Here is a 22,858-nt window from a genome sequence, read left to right as displayed (position 1 = left end):
TTTCTGTTGAACATCTAATCAATTCATCAACAATTTGCTGCAACTCTAGTTACTGTATGTATGTGTTTGAAGATTACAATCAAAGAAAACAATAATCTGTTTATTCCCACCATTTGTCTCACCATTTTGATCAGCACCTGTGAGTCAAAGGCACCAATCAGGTAATCAAACGATTCCTGGGAGTTTTAATAATAATCTGTCTGTAGTAGGCCAAATGCATTTCTGAATTAAAGCACTGTTTTTATTTTTATCATAAACAAACACAGAAGAATTAACTTGTAGACAAACTCCTGGATGAACACCACGAATAAAACTCTGACGCACACGTGTGTTTGCGTGTGTGCATGACGAACATTTAACCAGCGTCACTGATCAAACGCTGTTCCTTCGGGCCCATCGAGAGCCCATCGGACCGGTGTACGAGTGTCCACTTACGCGGAGGAGTTGACGGTCGTGTAGCCGGAGGGACACTCATGGATGCAGGCGCCGTTGTGGATCACGTACTCGTGGCAGTCGGGGTTCTTGCTGCGCTCCTTCTCCCGTTTGCATTTGTTGTGGAGATCCTGGCAGAAGGCGAAGGAGACGCAGCGCCAGCCCTTGTAGACGAAGTGGTTGTCGGAGCAGCGGTCGACACAGTTGCCCTCCTGCTGGAGGCCGCGGCACGCCACGCAGTGATCGGCCGAGTTGGGCTTCGAGCAGCCGCCGAGGCACTTGTCGTGGCAGCACTGGTCGTCCCTGGTGCAGGCGCGGTGTTTACACTGGACGGGACACACTGGAGAAGAAGAACAGTGTCAGGTTAGGAGAGAAGTTCATTACAAGAGAGTAGGGACTGAACTATGGCTGCAACTAACGATTATTTTCATTATCAATTAATCTTTCAATCATTTAAACGATTAATCGATTAGTTGTTTGGTCAATAAAATATTAAAAAATGTTGAAAAATATCAGTGTTTCCAAAACCACGAAATGACCTCAAATGTCTTGTTTTGTCCACAAACCAAAGAGATACTCAGTATATTGTCATAAAGTAACAAAAAAAAACAGAAATTTTAAGAAGCTGAAATCAGAGAATTTTGACTTTTTTTTCTTCAAAAAATACTCACACCAATTCTTTGATTATTAAAATAGTTGACGATTAATTTAATAATCGATTAATTGTTGCAGCTCTAGATTGACCAATTATTGGCACCGATAACCAATAAAATAAGCAATTTAGCTCTGATGCAGCCGCCTCTCTGCCTCAAGTCCTGAACCAAGATTTGTGTTGGAGTTTGTGTTATTGTACAAAAAATTTACACAGATTGTCACAGTGTACAAAAAACAACCAGCATACTGTTATCAGTCTAATTGCAGGTGTGTTATTCTAAATTGCAAATTAATATCGGTTCTAAATATCGGTTATTATCTGTTTCATTGTTTACTAATAATTGGTATCGGTATCGACCCTGAAAAAAAAAACATATCAGTCGATCCCTACAAGAAACTATGAAAACACAAGGTTATGTATGAAGGGTCCACTTTGAAGTACAAGAAGAGAGGAGGCACAGAAACTATGAAGTTTATCACCCGGAGGACATCGGTGATCTTAATCATTCCCCAATGACAGTATGTCTCTATACATTAAACGCCACAGAAATCTCATATGGCCATATTTCTCTATCAGCAGGAGTCAAATTCATCCTCGCTGCTCTAGCCAGCGGTCCAGAGAACCATCTGCCACCGGCCAACAAGCGCAGAGTGAACACAAAACAGCGGGGGTCCGACACTGGTTGACAAAGACAGGCACTTATCCAGAAGGCCTGGTGAAAGTGAGACGGCGAGGAAAGAAAACGATTGGACATGGTGTTTTTTGCAAGAGAGACACGTGCGGGCGGGATGGCTTTGCCCCGTTTCCCTCCTGTCCTTATAGCGAGCGGCTCTGCAGATCTGGGGCTTGTTTAATGAACTAACAAAACAGTACTGTATGTTGGGCAAGAGCTGTTACATAAGAGCCGGGAAACATGGGAAAAACTCATAATAATGAGGACGATGTTTGTTTTCTTTATTTAAGTACATATCAGGACGTCTGCTTGGGTAGAGAAACTCCCACATCAAAGTGTCTAGTTGATCACTGCTAATAAATAAGTGTTTTTAACTGTTTTCACTTCATTTTACTCTGAATTGGTGCAAGACTCTCAACATTAAGCAGGAAATCCCAAAATATAATTGTTTGAAAGACTAATTTTGGGGATTTGGGGCACCCTATTCACATTTCCCATTTTTCTGTCAGTCCATGTTGCCATTATGAAGATTTTTTAGGAAAAATAACTTGTATTATAACAGTAATTTATTCAAAGACAATACATCAAGTACGATACAACCCACATGAATCTAATATCCTTGTTTTATTGAGTTTTATTAAGAGATTTGGCCTCTGGAAAACGAAATAAACATTGTTATTATGAGATGAAATAAAGATTACAGATTAACCAAAGATATAAAAATGAAACTTAAGTCTTCAGTTGAAGCCTTAACAGGAGCAGACACTGGTGTCAAAAAGCACTGTGTCGCAATTCATGCGGTCAAAACAATCTCATTGCATCATTACAACAACGACGACACATGATGATGCAGCTCAAAACCACCGTGTAAACAAGTCCCACATCACCTCAAGTAGCTGAGGGAAATTTAAACAACGACCTCCGGCTTGCAGCAACATGGACACACTCGCCCCTTTGTGAGCACACAGTAAAAAAAAAAAAAAAAAAAAAAACACTTACAGGAAGATAGAGTGTCCTGACAAACAAATAAAGGTTCAGTGATTTCAGTTTCTGGGACATAAACGTGTTCAACTTAAGGACAGAGACACTCACACTGTTATAGGGCCTTCTCCTACTGTGCACCCTACTTATGGAATAGTCTCCCACTACATATCAAACAATCCACTTCCACCGTAACTTTTAAAACACTTCTTAAGAAGCACCTTCTTACACAATGTTTTGGCAAAATTTGAGTGTCCTATTTATCTCCCTGTACGTTCTTTGCTTGTCCTCCACAGTAGGCTATGTTCGCCTATTTGGCCTGTATTTTTTCTGATCATTTATTGTAAACTGTTGTGTAAAGTGACTTGCTATTTCTATTATTGTAATTAATTTTGTAAAGTGTACCGAGACCATGTTGCACCATGGTGATTTTACACTTTAAATAAACTAAACTAAACTAAACTAAACTCAAGTCTGTATGTTGTATGCTGTTTTATTCACCGCGCATGCGTGTTCGCCTGTAAATAAATGCGTTGCGTAACACAGAGTCTCAGGATTGGCAGGTGTGTGCGTATGTGTGTATGTGTGTGTCCACCACAGTTTATATGAGTGTGTTGTTGTTGTTGTCTCACTCTAGGTGTGAGGACAAGTGTGCAAGGATAGGTGGAGGCTTCTCAGGGGTAAATACAGGAGACTGACCTGCCTACTGAGAGATTAGCCACTCATCCACAAGGGCCAGATTAAGATCGTTCAGCAGCACGGGAGATAATGAGCGGGTTGAGGTGAGGGGCAGGTTACAGGTCAGGTCGTTAAAAAATGTGAGCGTGTACGTCTTTAATGGGCCTGAACAAACTTTTTACGCTTTTACTGTATGTAAAAAAAAAAAAAAAGCAGGAAACTAATTTGGCATTTGCTGCTTTTTCCCCAAATTGTGCAGTGACTGACAATAAAATCTCAGTAAATTGTTATTCTCTGCAGTTCTCTCCTCTCTCCAACTCTCTATTGTTAAGTGTGACTCAGCGAGCATGTGTCCAAAACTGCTCGGCTTCATTAGTGTCGTGAGGTCAGCCCTTAAAAAGAACAAAAACAACATGGACCCCCCGTCCTCTCACATTAACAGAGGTACGGCTCTTAAAGCGCATGAAGAAGTGTATGTTCGGGGCGGGCGGCAGCAGCAATATGAGAATGGCAGAGAGAGAGAGAGAGAGAGAGAGAGGGAGAGAGGGGAGTGGGGGAGGTAAAAGGGGGCAGAGTGCTAGAAAAACAAATGATATAACCACCTTTTATCTGCGTCAGTCTGTGCGTCTAAATAATCTGCCCCACAATGGGATTTACAAACCGTACTGAAGATGATCTCCAACCAACACTGGAAAAACAAAACCAAAAAATAAATAAATAAATAATAATAATAATCTCATTTTACTTGCACCACCAAAGTTCATTTCATAGGGTGCCCTTCAACTTTTTTTTCCTCAAATGCATGATGTACGCACACATATGCGCACACACACACACACACACACACACACACACACACATATGCACACAAAGCTGTGCTGTCTGCTGCTCCTGCTAGATCCCGATCCTGCAGCGAGGGAACTCCATGCCGCAGCACAGGCCCAGCAGCAGATCCACCCTCGGCCTTAGCCAATGTGTTGGCTAGCTGCAGGAGCTAGCCATTCAAACCGCCTCTCCCATCTCCAAGGAAGACAGGCGCACAGTTTAACCCTTTGTGTTCCTCCCCTCTCTCTCTCTCTCTCTCTCTCTCTCTCTCTTCTATCCCGTCTCTCAGCCAGTCAGACGGCAGCGGGAGCAGCAATTGGAGGAATGTACGAAACCGACATGAGAGCCACATAGTAACAGGCCGGGGCTGAAGTGAAGTAAAGTGAGCTGCACAGACTTCACTGCACCGCCGCTCTTTCAGTCCTCTTGCTGCCATGAGTCCGATGCATTTATGCTATAAGCTAATGCAGAACTAGTCTCATTAGGTCACACTGGGTACTTTTGATTACTTATCGTCCTGCACAGATACTGTATCTTTAGTGGACGGAGGAGGAACAAAGCCCTCAAGCTTTTTAGAACTCAAGACTTTTTTTTTTCCCCCCCACTCAGAGCACCTCGTCTCTCTCCAAAAAAGGACGTTGTCTGTGTGTAGAAGTGGGTTCAGTTCAGATGCCCGGCCGGCCGGCGCTGAGGCGACTGAGCAGCTCCGTGCCTCGGGTCATGCATCATGCCTCATCATGTCTACAACTCATTACGAGTTTTTTTTTTTTTTTTTTACAGACTTCATTGGGTCTGGAACAGCTGGAAAAATGTTCCATCCAGATCGAGATGTGTTTGAATAGCACTGCAGACAAACTGACTGAAATTAGTTTAACATTCAAGTTGATTCCAAACACTTTGCTGATCTGTTTTCATCCAGAACATTTCTCAATAAAAGTCTGATTAAATTGTTCCACCACTAAACCGACGTTAATCTTTTCAGAGTGAAATACATCAACTGTTGCTGCAGGTCTTTTATTATGAATCAATGGATGATCATGACTAAACACACGTAATACGTATTATAGGAGAGAACATAATAAGGTCATAAATAAACAAAGCATTACGCTGTATTGAGCTTAATCAATCAATTAACTATTGGAGAAAAATAAGTTTTTGATTACTGAGTACTTGCTGGTTTTCATTTCTCAGGTGTTGGAGCCGTTGGTCAGACAAAACATGAAGAACTTACGATATTTGTAATGTGCATTTTTACTAATTTAACACTTTACAAACTAAACAATTAACTTATCACTTTATTACTGAAATTACTAACTGATAAACATACTGGAAAAAATACTTAGTTGAAGCCCAACAGCTGCACTTTGTTTTAGTTTAAATTGGACTTAAATTAATACTTGATCAAAAGAAAATTAATCTTGGCAAGTGATTAATTATTTCAGTTCTTTGATCGGGCAACAATGAAAATATTTGCTCATTCCAGATTTCATTTGTTTCTGTTTCATGTCTCATTTAAATAAAATATCTTTGGGTTTTAAATTTGAAAAAGAAGAGTTTTAAGAACTTGTGAAGGCTATTTTTCTTTTTGCCATTTCATACACTACATGAATAATTCACAATGGAAATAATTGTTGGCTGCAGCTCTGAGCTCTTATATTTATTTATGTGTTGCGTGTCAGATGTTTTCACAGAGGTGTCGACTGAGGCAAAAGAAGAAAACAGGTTTATTGTGGGTCGGTCCGTTTCAGTGACTGATGTCAAGCTTCAGACATGTTGTTGCCGAGCGCCACCTGAGAGAACAAGCAGGCCGTCGCTTTCATGCAAGCACCAAAACAAACCACTCACTGTCCAAAAGATTTGTTTCGCTCATGTTTGCCAGCAGATGACTTGGCCGCGAGCGCTGAGCCGAAATCAATGCTGGTAGCTGATCCTAAATTAGCTGTATTATTCACTATCAGACATCACAGAGGCTTTTATATATATATATATCGTAATAAACAACGGTGACCACACTGAAGGAGATAGACTTGTTTCTTCTTGTGTGCGCTTGTCAAAAATGTTTTCAAGGTGGAGGCCCTGAGCGCCGTTGAGCGGGGGGCCACCCCACGCCATCTCTGATCTCCCAAAGCGAGGAAGGACGCCGAGCGAGGAGGCTGTTTGCAAGGAGTTTGTCATTCTCTTCGTAATAAACATGCAAATCTCTAAAATACGGGCCCCTCCGTTTGTTGTCGTCGTTGTTGTTACGGACCCTGCAGCTAACACGGTTCACAAAGAGCAGAGGTCTTTTCTGTGTCAATTTGCTCTGCTCGGTTTGAGTTCGGTCGTGTCAGCATCTCCACTAGTATTTGTGCAGAGCAAAAATCACTTGACAACAGTAAATCAATGGGGTTTTTTGGGGAGGGAGGCAAGTGCTGAGTCAGCAGTTGGACTTAGGCCTGTTCATGACTGGATACAGCTTTAAAAAAAAAAAAAAAAAAAAAAAAGTCTTGAGGCTTGAATGTGTGTCTCTGAACTCTTTATCCTTCTTACGCTGGTTTCTCTGGCACAGTGGCCGAGGCCTGACTGATCTCCTGAAATGCCGTTTGAGCAAAGTGCAGCAGCGGGATCACATGCAGAAAATGCCTGGCTCTTGATCTCATTAGCGGGAGGTTTCGTTTGGATGAGGTGGGGCAGCAGCCACACAATGAGACGCTCAATCCCTCCTTGACGCCCGACACGCACAACGACAACGACAACCACAACCACAACAACAACAACAGACCAGCAGCACTCCAGGCCCTAAGTGTGACAGAGATGAATATGCGCCGTCAAAGCCGCTGCCAGCTTGGGAAAGCGAGGTGAAGAAACAGATGCGTGCAGCCTGCTGCCAGCCAACGCCAAGCTTCGACAACGTGGGGTGTCAAAAAAGGCGGAAAGAATCCACATCACTTGCATGAAATGACTCATAAAGTTCACAACAGTTGCTTCTTGTTCTGCTGCAGGAAGAGTTTCCTATCTTTGTTGTTGTTTCTAGCAACATTAAAATGCACATGAGTTCATGTGAGCAACAAGGATCGTACCAAACGACACTGCGCCCTAAAAACTCTGGGACTTCTGCCTAAAATTAAGAGCCTCAGTACATTTCATTAACCACAATCCTCCCTAAAATCGTTCTGCGGTGACTTTTTCCAGGTTCCTTTTAAGGCAGTGATGAAACAACAGCACATTCAGGCGTTTTGTGTTGAGATCATATTAGACCCCAGAAGATGCCAAACAGGACTGTGGCGGTGCGCTGGTTGGTAATTAAAATTCCACGGCCATGACAAGGGTAGTATTTAGTTTCTTATGAAAGAAGGTTTCTGCTGAAGGCCCAGAAGAGAAGAAGAATCTGAGTAAGGACAAATACAGTGGTGCTTTTTAAAAAATGGTGATATGTGCACTTTGTTTATCTAACAATCAACTCACAGAACTGAGCATTGAGGTTTGACGTATGTTTCAAATATGACATATGGCGTTCTCGCACCAGATCACAGCAAAGATAAAAAGAAAAAGGGGCGGTAAAGAGTTATTTACTGGTGTGGTAAATGCATACAGAGATGTACCCAATGATTATTGTCATTTTGAAGGATCATAACAGTCCAATAGCAAAAAGAGTAAAAAAAAAAACACTAAGAAACCAAGGTGGTGTGTTCAAACAGCTTCTAAAACCCAATCATGTTCAATTTGCAGTCAAACAAAAACATGATTAGTTTCATCAAATGAAACCATCGATAATGATCTCAGCAGAAAATGCTGATTCGACACGCAAGACAAGTACAATGACCAGTGGTTATTGCTCATTACCTCATCTGCATGCAGCTGTTGCACCCAATTGGGGAAATTTCTCACTCGGGTAAATATGCAAATTCAAATCAAATCTACGTTTTATTTTTTTCTTTGCACGGTTTCCAGCGACTTCGTTGGTGTCTCTTGGATCCACCCAGGTTTTGTCACCACAGACTTGCTGGTACAAGTTCAGTTCAACCACCTGTCCACGGCGCTGAGCCTGTGACTCATTCACCGCAACGATGGTGTTGTTTTAATCCATTCAGTAAACCATCAGAAGTTATGGCTCAAAGTCATTTATTCTGCTTGGTGCAATTTCCACACTGGCCTTTCCTTTTCTGGTAAAATGGTTTTGGAATTGATTTTATTTATTTATTTATTTTAAACCCATCTTTTGCATCATATAATGGAGTGTGTGACATTTGAGTCGAGATGTTGATTTAAATTCTCCATAAAAGCAAATCACTGACCATGCCCAGGGATATTTGATTACACAATTAATTAATGACTTTGTTGTGACTCAAACGGCCTCCAGCTCTGTTGACTGAAGGCAATCAAGATTAACATCTGAATCAAATTGTGCCGAAGATGAGAAAAAGTTGCGAGGTTGTGTGGAGGGAGGCCCTGCAGGCATAAAAGACAGGAATTAATTAAGGAGCTGAAAACTACGACCTCGAACCTCGTACCATCGATTGATCGATCAAACACTGTGACTGACGATATGTTCTTTGGTTATTTTAAATCTTTATAGAGTAAAAATGATTAGTGGATTAATCAATAAATGGACTGACAGAAAATTAATCTACATCCATTTAAATGATTAAAATTGTGGTTCATTTTCCAAGCGAGAATTCAAATCGGCTCAACGCAGCTTTTCAAATGTGAGTATTTTCTGGTTTTATTGGTATTATACAGGAAACACTGGTAAACATAACGTCTTTGGGCTTTGAACAAAGACATCAAATGTGACTTTTGTCTCTGGGAAACTGTTAAATAGCAGAGATTTATCACTGCAGGTGTAAATTCAAAGTGTCTCAGGGCGTTGGACTGTTTGTGCACATTGTTGTCGAGTTTGGACATTTTATATGCATGGTTGAAGAAAATAGATGAGCAGGATATGAAATCCACCTAGTCTGAACTGACACTACTGGTATTGTTTTAAAGCAACTGACAGCATGAATGTGTCCTGTCATCTCACTGACTTTGGGCACAAACAGACACCAGTCAGAACGAAAATTGAATACTGTGACGTCTTCACGTTACAAAAAAGACAGATGAGTAATAATACAAAAGACACGGAAAGAACCTGTCACCAGTCTGATTCATATTAAATCTAAATCAAGTGCGTCAAGGAAAAGATCAATACTGTGACCTAAATGTTATTAAGAAAAACAAAAAAAAAGTGGTGGCTTTGGGATTATTTGTCTCGTTTTTTTCCCAGTATCCCGTTGTCAACTGGTCTGACTCAGCAGCAGCGCGGCTCGGCCGGGACGACTCGGGCAGCAACAGCAACCGTAAACAACTTCATTAACCGACCCTGGCCTCCGTTAATGGGCCGAAAACACACAAACAACATGGGAAAGCACTTTTTGTTTTTAATGTTGCCCTGCTGCCACCGCTGTCATCTGAAGGCAGGATATCCAGTCTGTCCGTGACTGGAATAGAAATGATAAACACTGTGCACTCATTGATGGGCAATTACGCCGCCTGTTCGACAGGCAAATGACGCACGCCGCAGCCTTGAATCTTCATTTCCTTCCAGGCTTCGGTGTCAGGCTGAAACAATGACCACCTCAGTGGATGACTTTGACTAACGCGTCGTGACATCAGATCCATTTCTGTCATTAATGCAGCGTCACATCGCCTTTTGTCTCTTTTCAAAATCTTAATATTAACCAGCGCTATTCATTTTCTCAGAGTGCAGCGGTGGCGGACGCACACATATCAATAACAAATGTGAGCCGGGGAGAGAGTGATCGCACAGGAGGGTTCCTTGAATCTATACGCAATTAAAGTTTCTTTGATGTAGGGCTTTCTCTTAACTCAGTCTGGTTAATTCATTTACTAAAAGGAAAAGTGAGAAAGCAACAGGTTTTTTTTTTTTTTTATAGAAAGAAGATCTGGGGGGAAAAAAGTGACCAGTGAGAACAACAACATTAAAACTCATAACGGACATCCAAACAACAAAAAAGGGACCAAAATTGATGCAGCAGAACCAGGAGTGACTCATTTCTGCCACGCACCTTTCTACTTTATCAAAACCTTATCCCCTTGTTACCCACAATGCAGCTCTGCAGACTGCTGACAGTTTGGTTGGAGATCTGGGTGTGTTGTATTCAACCGACTCTGATCACTTGGTTATCAGATTTCACACAGCAGCTCCTTCTGGAGCCACAAACGGTGCAGTTGTTTTAATTATATTATAATACATTACTCATAATCAGCCTCAATTGTTATTTTCCAGATTAATCACTTTAACGTGTCAGGAGGAAATCGTGACAAATACAAAACCAGAACATGTTCGATTTGTTGTCATTCGACAAACAAAGCATCAACTCCTGGCATTTGAGAAGCTGGAACTGACGTACATCGAACTGAATAATTAATTTTCTACTAAGTGACTAATCAATCATTGCAGCTGTACTTTATATACTTTGTTTTATTTTCCCCTCACACAGAAGAAGGTGTAACAATGGGGCCACACAGCTGATTAGATAGTGGTGTTTTGAGAAACATCACAAGAGGAAGAAAGCACAAAGGAGCAGTTTCCATAATAACTACTTATTTAAAAAAGTATATTCTTCCATTTGCTTTATAATACAAACCAACATTTTCAAATTTTCTACTTCAACATTTCACAATTGGTTTTTGTTGCTTTACTTGGAATAAAAAAAGCACAACCATTGAGATGCCAAAACCAATAACATCTGAGTCCCTGGATCGACTACCTTCACCAAGAAACCAATTTTAAGAGATTCGGTGTGTGATGGTTTTCGTTTATTTGCAACCCTGAGTACAAACAAAATAAAAATAAAAATGTGAAGGTTTGGCTCTGACCCATCATTCACTCCCATTTTGTGGAGTGAGGTGTTGTGCTCATCAGACAACAGTGATATTCTGCACTGGAGACACAAACGTAAACCACCACGGGTCAACGGGGAGAGGAAAGGAAAAAAAGAAAAATACAGGTACAACAGATTGCCATGACAACAGACACATTATTTACCCACATTGCACAAATCACCTTGTTTCATGGAGGAAAAGACAAAACAAACTGATTAAACATCTGTTATCAAAGTTGCGTAACTGAGACCAAAAACAAAAAAACACAACATTTTCTTGTGGGTCTGATCAAACCCGCAGCAAAACAGTAGTGAGGCGCTGTAAATCGAACGGCCATGGTTGAGTGTGAGCGCGTACAGCAGCGAAGAAACGCCTGTCGGCCCAGCTTTAACAAATGCCTGAAATGTCTGGGATTCCTTGGGAATGGCTCCAGTAGCTGAACGCCGAGGGTTCGCAGGGTGCAGCTCCACAAGACTGAGTGCCAGAGCAGTTAAGTCAGCTCAAAGGAAAGGACTCATGGTGAGTGTGTGTGTGTAGGGGAGGGGAGGGGATGAGGGGGGGTCTGGTTTTAGGATAGCAGAATAGCGGTCTCTAGATAATGAACCATGAAGAGAGTGGGCTGCTGTCGAGGATGGGGAAGAAAGGGGGCAGAGTTTTATGACTTGTGCAGATTTGTCTGATCTTGTTTGATTCTTTTTTTCTCCTTTCTTGGCGACTGTGAAACAAACTTTTACAAGAAGACATAGGTCAGAATTTATAATGCAAAGTAAGATCTTATTCTACTAATTGGGTTGTTTTGTTTTTTACTTTCGGACGTTTATGTTGTCTCACGTATTGTAATCTTGTGTGCAGCACAAAAAGCTGCTTTGTGTTTCAAGTCTCAGCAGCTGCTTTATTTTTCTTTCTTGCTTTCTTTTTCTTTTGCTTCCTTGCTCTAAATCTCAGCTCCAGACGATTTGATTGATGCTCCTACAGTTTTTTTCTGCGAAGCTCTTTGTAAAACTGGTTCTGAGAAGTGCTGCACATAAAGTTTTGTTGTTTTTTGTTTTTTTAAGTTTTCTGCACTACACAGTTGAGTTATTCATCCAGAAGCATTTGCTGCACGCTGGAGATGAATAAATAAAAGAAAAGAATCCAAACTTGATGCCAGCGTTGTAATGCTTCTTTTGGGAAGAAAAAAAAAAACCTACAGTATGATCTAAGAAAAGAAAATCAATATCCTGTACTGTATAATAAACACGCTGGCCATATGTACTAGCATTTATTGTGTTTGGTCGAAGGTTGTGCAAGTTTATCTGAATGGATGTTGCAGTCCGGTAACATATAATATGGAGGTAAACACTGATGACATGTGACAGCGAATGCATTTTGCACATTGTGAGAAAAGCAAAGCTTTATCTAATTTCGGGGGCATTTTCATTGAGCGGAGCAGCTGTTGATGTTGCCATTTTCCACCACCTCGATCTGCAGTCTGAACACAGTTTTGTTTACTTCTCGCTGCAGTTGAGCAGCAAAACACCGTGCAGGAAGCTACAGATTTAAGCTTTAAGGTTTAATACTATATACAAGACAGGGAATGAATGGGGGAGTAAGAGGCGTGGAGGGGGGGTGACAGAAATAGAAACAGTGGGAATGATTCATGTGATGGGAGAAGGACAAGGCTGGCTTGGCTTTCACAGTTCATGCTTTAGAGGCACTGCTACAGGCAATGAATACATAAGCTCCACCAGGCTGTTGAGATTGGTTTGCACTGGGCCTCAACATGTCAGAGACACCGAGGAGCGGCGGCGTCCCCACTACGGATGTCACGGTTACTTGTTTTCACAATTAATCGCGGTATTAAACGTTATTAAAGGTTCCTGAATACCGAAAACAAAGTTACACGACAACCTCGTGTGTAACTTTGTTTACGTTCCATGCCAGTTGCAGACAGAGACGTGCGCGAGTGGTAAAGTTTGGCAGAGGACGACTGATTCCCTCCAAACAAACCTATCAAGGCAATGACGGCTCGCCAACCTGTCGAACATGCTGCAATGAAAGCAGCAAAAGGAAATAATAAAAAAAGGAAATATGTCTGATATGAACATCTGAAATCACCTGCAGGATAAGCACCTGGCTTTGTCCAAAGTAAAGGTAAATACACAGTAACTGCGTTAAATTACGGTCAATTTACTTAACGTAACGCTGAATTGGTAGGAATTTAATTAGTGCAGCATTTCTAAGAGAAAGAAAAAGAAAAAAAAAAAACTTCAAACATTTCCTCTGAAGGGTTAATAATTGATTTTTATTAATGAGGAGTATGAGGAGTTTCAGAAAGCGGATAAGTTTTCACACTACATTTCCCATGAGCCTCCGCGCACACAGTGAAATTCTTGGACCGGCGCAAGACCGAGGAAAGCAAAAGCATTTGCCAAGAATGTTTTCATTCATCAAGAACGAAAGTCTGAGGTTCGAAGACGATCCGATACCGTCATAGTTCCGACCATAAACGATGCCAACTAGCGATCCGGCGGCGTTATTCCCAGCGTCACTCGGAAACCGAAACCAGGAAATGCTGGCCGAGTCGACCACTAAATAATAATATCAAAATAGCTATAAAGACAAAACTATTGAAAATGGACCCATTAACAAGTGTGGGTAACGTAGATTCATCCACTTTAATATGAGACTCTTTTATAACCAAAAGCAAACTCCTCGGGGTCTCTTTAAATATTTGTTTATAAAATTAGTCATATTAATATATTTGATTTTACACATTCATAGTGTTGTAAAATTATTTAATATAATAATCGTGATTAGTTCTCTGACAATAATCGTACCAAGAAAATCTCTAATCGTGACATCCCTATAGTCCCTACACGACCACCGGCAGGTAAAACGTGACCTGGAGTTTTAAAAAAAAAGCCACTAATGATCACAAGTCAGTGACGCAAACATAACACGACTGTAGTTCCTTCAAAGTTTTGTCGTGCCAAGGGTCACTTCCATCTTTAAACAATAAAGCTCAGTCAATATCCTCCTACAATATCCTCCTATTTCCCTGCAGACAGCTTTACTAGGGCTAAGTTTGTCCTCCTTCCTGCCTCGCTGACCTCCACGGGTCAACCGTCAGTATTCTGCTCTCATAAAAGTGTCTGTCTGCTGCTACCGAGGCGGCGCTCCGGGTCTCCGTGTCCATTCATAACCTCTAGGAGGAAGCAGACCAACAAAGCCAGGAAACAATTGGGAAGAACGCTCCGTGAACTTCTACAACTGCACATTGTTCGGTGTGGAAAAGGACCGCGGTTGGCGCCAGCGTCGGCCGCTTGCGTGCGGGGACGTTGTGACAAGGTCGACGGGACGGAGAGAGAGAGCGGAGGGGAGCGGGGGGTCAACGCAGCGGTGAGACGGTGGGAGTGGGACCCTCACCCCCCCCTCTCCCCCTCTCCTCCTCCTCCCCCTCACCTCCGTAGTGACCGGTGACCTCGCTTTTCCTTCCGATCCGGCCGGAGTGAATGACTGATGTGTTCATATCCACGATTACACCACAGTGTTACTCTGCTGTTTCCTAGCAGCAAGACTAAACAATAGCTGTCCACACACACACACACACACACACAGACAAACACACACACAGACGCAGAGGTTACGTCCCTGTTTGATTTATAGTTCATGTCTGTATTGCACACACACACACACACACACACACACACACACACACACACACACACACACACACACACACACACACACACACACTTACCATGACAAATCTCCAACTCCCATCTCGTGATTGGAGGACAGATGTAATGTGACATGAGCCAAGAGTAAATTTAGGATCTTCATATCAAAAGGTGTGGCACTGGATCATCACTTGACCCGGCTCAGATGTGATTTATAGCAACAATAACCCAATTACAGCGGCGCGCGTCCTACGACAAACCTGGAGGTTCAGGTGTCTGCGACTAAGAGCAGCTCTCCACCACCTTATGGGACCTCATTAAACATGTAACAGGTCTAAACCGAGGTGAAAGCCGCCCCTTCCCCCATGTGAGTCTCATCTCCGACGGAGGGTAGATAGATAATTAACATCACTTTTAATAATGAGTGTAAAATACCGGCCACCTGGGAAATAGATACTCGTTTACTGTGTGTATTTGCCCTGAGCTCGGTGGAGGATCTGGCTGCTGCAACAGAAACGGCTCCATAAAGAGAACAAACACCACCAGCGCCTGATTTCATTTCATTATTTAGCCAGTTTTATTCCAGCAGGGACTCTGCAGGGTTCAACAAGTTTAAGTTTAGACTTCTAACCAAAAACCTCTTTTGGTATCAAATAAATCAATTTATCTTTTTCTATTTCTCAATTATTTGAGAGGGCACACTGTATGTTAAAACATCCTGTTGTCTGTACAACCACAAAAAGCATGTGCATCTCAGTTGGGTAGCCCTATTATATTATATGGAACGGCCTTGATGAAGCATTAAAGGTGAGTGAGATCAAATGCAGCTATAAACAGCTTTTTATGGGCCCGTGTGTGTAGAAATGAGCTGGACAAGATCTAAAAATTAATTTCTTCTTGAAATTTTGTCTAGTTTGTTTTTTATTAATGATTGTTGACTTGTCTATTTTGGTCGTTTTCTTTTTATTTATAAAGGATTGTTGAGACACACACATGTAAAATGTTAATACTTGTATGAGACTGTAAAGGTAAGGGCAGGATATGATAACTTTGCTTCTTCCTGTCCCTCCTTGTACTCGTACAATTTTTTTTTGTTTTGTTTGTATATTCTGTCTAGTCCGTTTGTCTGTATGGTGTTTTTAATGTTTGGTACTGTTCATAGTTACACAAGGAAAATAAAGAAATGACGTGAAATTAAATTACACCAACCATGTATGATGGAAAACCAGCAGGGATAATATGGCCAATTCTCATATATCACTATTTCTCTTCACTTTTTGAAGTAAAACACCAGTATAAACCAGTAAGACCAGAAACTCCACTTGTGCGCATAATCCACAATCATTATAATGTCATACAATGCATGTCTTGGGGAAACAACACTAAAAGCAAATTTCCTCCTACATATACATTTCAATTCATAAATGGTTGAAAAAGCCTCTTATTCACCTGAAGCATCTCACAGGGCAAAGTTAAAAAGTAACAGGGAAGAAATTATATTCACAAATGTAATGAACTAAACAAGAATAATAAAAGACAACATTATTGGATTCAATTTCACAGCACAGTGTGCTATAAAAATACTAAGAAAAACAAATTCTTACTTCCACTGACATTTCCAACATATTTGAATAAGAAGTGGGTTTTTATGGCACCGAACTTGAACCTCAACTTCTCCAAATCTTTTCCAAGTCATTCCCCATCTCTCCTTCCTGTCACTACTGCCAACTCTATAACAGAAAATGGCTCCTAAAAATAATTAAAGGAAAAAGAAAAATACTAAATTTGATGGACAGGTGGACATTTTGTCAGCAGATAAGCTCCTGATTTCTTATTGAGTTTAACAGTTAACATTTCATTCAGCCGTCAGCCTGGTTTCACAGCTCAGCCTAAGCCGATAACCGATAACAGCCAAAAAAAGCTGTGGCACCAAAAAAAGCCGTTACCAAACCATAATCAAATGCTCATTATCCTCAACAGAGCTGGTAAGAAATAGGACTTCATTAAAAGAAAATAGACTAATTCCCTTCACAAGCTCATCATTTCAACTCAATCTTAAAAAGGAAATAACGGCCTGTTTTGTTTTATGTTTACGCAACAGACTTTAGATACTAAAAAAGAATATTGACTATTAACAATAACAGGGATTTTACTTCCTTTTTGGAGGCTGAACACCAAAAAAGTCCAGACAGTTTAAACTAATCAGGAAGGGGAACATTTAATGCGTACTGTGCTCTGTCTCTGGACCCAATTATGTGTGTTGTCGTGTTATACATTTTTGGGCCGTCTATGTAGTCCAAACAGAGGCCAAGGACACGGTGCTGCAGAGGGCGTCTGGAGGAGAGGCAGACAAACAGGAGGATCCTTGGGAACGAACCCAGCAGAAAGCTACATACTGTAAAGTCTGGACAGTGTGTGTGTGTGTGTGTGTGTGAGATGAGATATCACTGAGCAGTTATGCAGATAAACGTCGGAGAGAGCACAACTTCCTGGGAAGACAGACAACTGCAGTGTTTGGGGGTTGAACTACAGTAAGTGTGTTGTTTGGTGTGGATGTGCACTGAAATAAATGAACAGTTATGGTTTTATGAAGTATCCATAAGTTCCCTATTTGGTCTGAGGAGAAGTTGCGTCTGTGCCTCTCTCTCTAACACTGTGGGCCAAATTTGTGCAAAATTTCAAAGACTACATTTCCGAAATGACAATGATGCTCGAGGACGATGCCTTGCTGCTATTACAGCTGCTGACATGGTGTATGTGTATGTGTGTGTGTGTGTGTGTGTGTGTGCGCCTGTAAGCCAAATCTAATCAGCTTTGATAATGAGCATCTCCTGCAACCTTGCTTTGCCACTTTGCTGAACGGACGCACCCAATTTGGTGTAAAAAGGAGGGGGAAATTAGTAGTGGCTGCTCTGGGAGAAGCTCAAATTACCCCTGTTATAGAAGCAGGGAAGGGAAATGGGTTGTGACTCCAAACACGGGAGCTAAGCCAAGCCTCGTGGTTCTGCAGCTTTGTTTTCTGCTGGTGGGCAGACTACAGAAAAGTGTGCATGACCTACAGTCACCCCTGGCACCGACTGCACTTAACCACTGCCTGTCCTCTGCAACACTAAAGAGTCGAAGCACAACGACATCACAACTTTTGAGTTGTTCAACTCTCTATTTGAGTTCTATCTATTGTGCATGAAAGGGTTAAAAAGCTGACAAGGTGACTTTGATTTCTCTTTTTTTTGTGACAGCATGATAAAATATTTTCCAAAAGGTTGAAGCTGTTTTGAAGTCGTCATCATCGAGTCCCTGCTGTGACACCACAGCGCTGAACTTCGGCTGAGGAACATTCAGATGAGGAATCAACAGGTGGTTTTGTGCAGAGAGCAGAGAGCACACGCTCAAAACTACATTTGCCAACTCAATCACAAACTTTAACACATAAAAACACACATGAAGCACAACAGCGACGGCACGTAGCACGAACTATGTCGAGACAAATGCACTGATTGAGGTGCAACGCCTCCAAAGCAGGAAGCACGACGACAATAGTAAGAGCTGCTGCCTTTTTCACTAAATGCAGGGGTCGCATCGAACTGTTGACAGAACAGAGTTCAAGTGGATCCGACTTAAAGCAATGACGCAGCATGTTTGCAGTTCATCCGCATGCATTCATTAAAAAAGAAGATCAGAAGGATTTCACTTCTCTGTGCTTCATGACAGAACCAAAGAATAAGAAATTGTCTATGCATCAAAAAGCATAGACAGCATATTTAGTTTGGCCAGCACATCCAGTGTTTAAGTTATGTAATGTTTACATTTGTAAAAGTAGCACAACTTCAGTTTGTGTAAATGCTCCGGTAGGCAACAAATCAGTTAATTACCAGAGCATTCATCAGTAATAGAGTTCAGATGGATGCTTTGCGTTTAAGTTTAACTGTTGCTCCTAAATTTTGTGCTTGTTCTCCTAAAACGTGTCTGTGGGGAGCACTAGTGGTACTGGAAGTTAGTCTGAAGCCGTGTTAAAATAAAAAATCATTACAGTCGCAGCAGCAGCAGCAGCAGCAGCAGCAGCAGCAGCGGACCGACAGAGAGAAAGAATGCAACAAGCAGCTCGCTCTCGGAGCTACAGTTGGTCTATAAAAAGCACCAACAGGGTACATTTGAAGAGAACACCGAATGCCTTGCACTCTGTCCTGTGGTTGGAGCTGGGGCTTAACGGGTCTTTTCATGCTTTAGTGAAAGTAGGCAAAAAACCGCAGGTCCCAGACCACAAGACCACAGGCCCTGCCCGTGCCGAATGCAAGCCCATGACTGCTGGGGATGAGCGCTTGCCAGTCAGCATCTGGTGTTAATTCATCCGCAGAAAATGGCACACAATTAGGAGATCATATCTTATGTGAGACTTTTTTTTATTTTTTTATATAACACTTCCGCCTTGACATTCACCACATTACCACAGTTTGACCTTGGCCTTCTGGGCCTATTCTGTAAAAATGTCTTGAAGGATTTGTGATGACTACAAGCATTCACTTCTAGCACAGAGTCATTAATGGAAAAAAACTATTAATACTAATAGCACTCTTCTGGTTCTTGCTCAGCCCTATGCAGAAACTGCTGTACCCGTTACACCAAAACAACAAGCATTAATAAGAGCTGGACAAGACAGACCTGAAGAGCGACTGCTTCAAAAGAACTGTAAAGTTAATGTACGCAGTGTTGCGCAACGGTGCGAGCCGGGGTGTTCAGACGGCACCCATGCGCAAAATTCTCCTCCGTACTCGAACTTGAACCTTTTCAACAGTGTGAAAAAGGGAGCGGGCTTGTTGTTTTACAATAAAAAGCCAGAACATAGGAGGGAAAACAGCACATGTCAAACAGGCTGCCCTCGTATGTGCCATGAAGCCCATCGCGGTCGTCACTCCTCGCCTCCGCCACGCAGCATGAGCAGTGACAGTGCTACAGTTTATTGAGAGTAAACACTCAGACTAACTGGTGAGGCGTTGCGTCACATTAGAGTACGGTTCAAGCTGCGTTGACACAGAACTTGGCCTACTTTACTAAACCTGAGCACATGACACAGCTCTGACATTTCATTACTAAAACGGGACACACCAAAGTTTTTTTTTTTTACAAAACAGCTTTAAAGCTGCGATTCATCATTAAAATCTGACATGAACAAAGAACTATTTTTGTTTTAAACAGTGACCCACATCAGGTTTTATTTGGTCCAATTGGAGAGTTGAACTCTGTAAACGTTAAGACTGGTTAGATGTGTGGTAAAAGCAAAGTGGAATGGAAATTATGATGTGTTGATGGAAAGTAGCTGAAAAGAGCTGCACAAGGAAATGTGACTACCCACTGGTAAAAAAGAAAAAAAAACATCATATGACATTAACAGCAGCAGTAGGGAATTTACTAAATTTGTTATTTAAATAGTTATAGTGGAAAAGTTCATTAACTTTTTTTGCATCACAGCCTCAACCTGAACATGATGACGACTGATGAAGCCCATAAAATACGGCTGAAAGCCTTGGAGAGCGAGTTATTTGGCAGGAAATGTTGATGTGGTTACTTCCAGTGGTTTTATAATGTTGGTAATGTAACAGTGGCAAGTAATTAGTGATCAGTCAAACCATTTAGTCAACAGTACACCAGAAGATACAAAGAGCCCATCGGTCAAAATGTAATAAACAGTTGATCGTTTAACCACTGAGTGGTGTTTAGCACCGAACCAGGGCGGAGATACGATGCATCACGACGGCTCTAAGAGGGAATCTAACATTCAGTCGCTGTATTGATTGTGAAAATTCAATGTATGTCACATTGATATAGACCAGTTAATTATGAAAGAAATTATACAGAGAGAGAGGCGTTTAAGATCGTCTGTTCCATTAATATCAGTTAGAGTAAGTTAAAGGGATAGTTCAATATTTTGGCAAATTCACCATAAATAGTCATAGCAGTAGGTTCATTACCTTTAATTATCGATGCATGTTTGTTTTGAGATCAGCGGGGCAGAGACGTGAGCTGCTCAGCGAGCACAATGGAGGTGAATGGTACAGGTCCCCTGTTCCTCATCAAATTCATCAAATACACAATCCAACAACTCCAAAACGCTCTGGTGGACAAGTTGTGACCTGCACATTCACTACACTATGAAATAATCATGTAACATTAGGAGAGACAGAGTTGTTTTAGAGGCAAATGCAGCCGGAACTACATTCCAGACACGGCTGCAGGGCGGAGTGAGCTTAAGTAGTTCTGAGAATTTGCTTCATGTCTCGTAATGTTATATAATTATACATGATTATCTCATAGCGTGGTGAATGTGCCAGTCACAACTTTTCCACGAGAGCATTTTGGAGTTGTTGGATTGTGTATTTGATGAGTTTTAAGGGACAGGAGACCTGTATCGTTCACCTCCACTGCGTTTGCTGGGCAGCTCACATCTCTGCCCCGTGGATCTCACAACAACATGCACCGATAATTAAAGGTAATGAACCTACTGCTATGACTGTAGGGATTATGGCAATTGGCGAATTTGCCAAAATGTTGAACTATCCCTTTAAATAACAGAAGATATGGTTTTGAAGTAGTGCTTGGTGCTTTTGTGTGCAGATTTCAGTTCTACCATCAGTGATGACAGAGCACAAATATCACTGTTATTATTGCACGAGTGTCAGAGAACGGTAACAAACGGCTGCTTACTTCTTTGGCAGTGGTTCTGCGTCCAGCAGCGTTCGCTGAAGTGTCCGTTGATGGTTGTCGTCTGACAGGTCGTCTTCCCGATGGCCGCCCCCGGACACACGTCTCCGCACTCTCTGTCGTTCTTGTTGGCCATGATGTAGTTGTCTTCAACCGAGTCCAGGACCTTGGACCAGTCCAGGGTGGAGAGATAGCAGAGGTCGGGGTTCTTCTCGATCCTCACGGCTCCTCGGGTGATGTTCATCAAGCTCTGGAGGCCGATCTCTCGCAGCTGGAGCATCTCGAACACCACCAGGGCATAGTTGAAGAATAAGTTGTTGCCTCGGATGACTGTCAGGTTGGGGAAGAGGTCAGTGAGACTCTCCATGCCGTAAACCCTGAAGAGCAGCAGGTAGTCTGTGACCACCCTCAGCTTGGGAAAACTGAGGCCCCGGAAATCTTCTGGCTTGGTCCTGAACATGAGTAAGATCTTCAGGTGGCCTTCGATCACAGTGCAGTTCTCAAGCGACCGCAGGTTGGTCACATTGTTCCGGATGTCCTTGTTCGAACAAACTGAGGAGACAAGAAAAGGAGAGACACTAAACATCAATTATTTATGATAAACGAGAAAAAAAATCTAAACGCTGCTCAAACGGTTCATTGTGAACAGGTTCAGAAGCACCGTTAAGTCCTGTGGTCAACAAAACAGCAGCACAACAGAAATAGTACAACTCTTGGATGTGAACAGAGACTGCTCTCCCTTTAGACAATTAATCTGGCGCAGTTGTTGGCAGATTACAACTGCTGCATGTGACCGATGTGTTAGGCAAGACGTCTGCTCTGTAAACTGGAAAAACAGGGTTGAAGAAGTCAGACACGGTCTCAAAGAGGAGGAGAAAAAATAGATCTTTTGGTAATTTGAGGGAATATTCTTCTGAAAAATATGTGGTTATGTCTCCGCCTTTGATGAAGACCAGACCATCTTCAATGACATTTTGTTTAGCAACCACATATCTGGCAGAGCGCCACTGTCAAATATGGAGCGCTGTCATCAGCGTGAGGCTGTGCTCATCCTTGGTTACACTTGGTTGATTTGTGGAGTTGCTTCTGTAACTCAAGACCATAAAAAACATTAGCTAATGCATTAAAAATATTTGTCTGTGAGGGGAATTGAAGCACTTACGCTTGTGTATTGCAGCAGTAGTAGATTTGTGGCTTTGTCAGTGCTCACCCAGACACATGAACTGGTTTGATGAGAAATTCCCAAAACTATGCAATTGTGCAGACGGTTTACATATCGACTGTCTCAGTCAGTCAAAGTCTGCTACATCACAATGAAGCAGCGCAAGAGGTTTACGTAGATCTGTGGTTTCAGATCATTCATCTTTGATTTTTCCCAATGAATCATTG

The 22,858-nt window shown here is 41.9% G+C and overlaps 1 protein-coding gene across 1 annotated transcript in view; it reads right to left on the bottom strand.

Annotated features, from left to right (window-relative positions):
• Positions 1–22,858, bottom strand: part of insra (insulin receptor a) — a 63,112-nt gene that overhangs the window by 29,871 nt on the left and 10,383 nt on the right. Inside the window, exons 2-3 of the mRNA XM_083991059.1 lie at positions 21,473–22,021; positions 436–772 (exon numbers count right to left, since the gene is read on the bottom strand). Of these exons, the coding sequence (XP_083847185.1) occupies positions 436–772; positions 21,473–22,021 (886 nt within the window). The remainder of the gene's footprint in view (positions 1–435; positions 773–21,472; positions 22,022–22,858) is intronic.

Source organism: Trachurus trachurus (assembly GCF_905171665.1).
Source record: "Trachurus trachurus genome assembly, chromosome: 17".
Classification (NCBI taxonomy): domain Eukaryota; kingdom Metazoa; phylum Chordata; class Actinopteri; order Carangiformes; family Carangidae; genus Trachurus; species Trachurus trachurus.
Note: the sequence above shows the minus strand (reverse complement) of the source record. Positions and strands in the feature narration are given on the sequence as shown.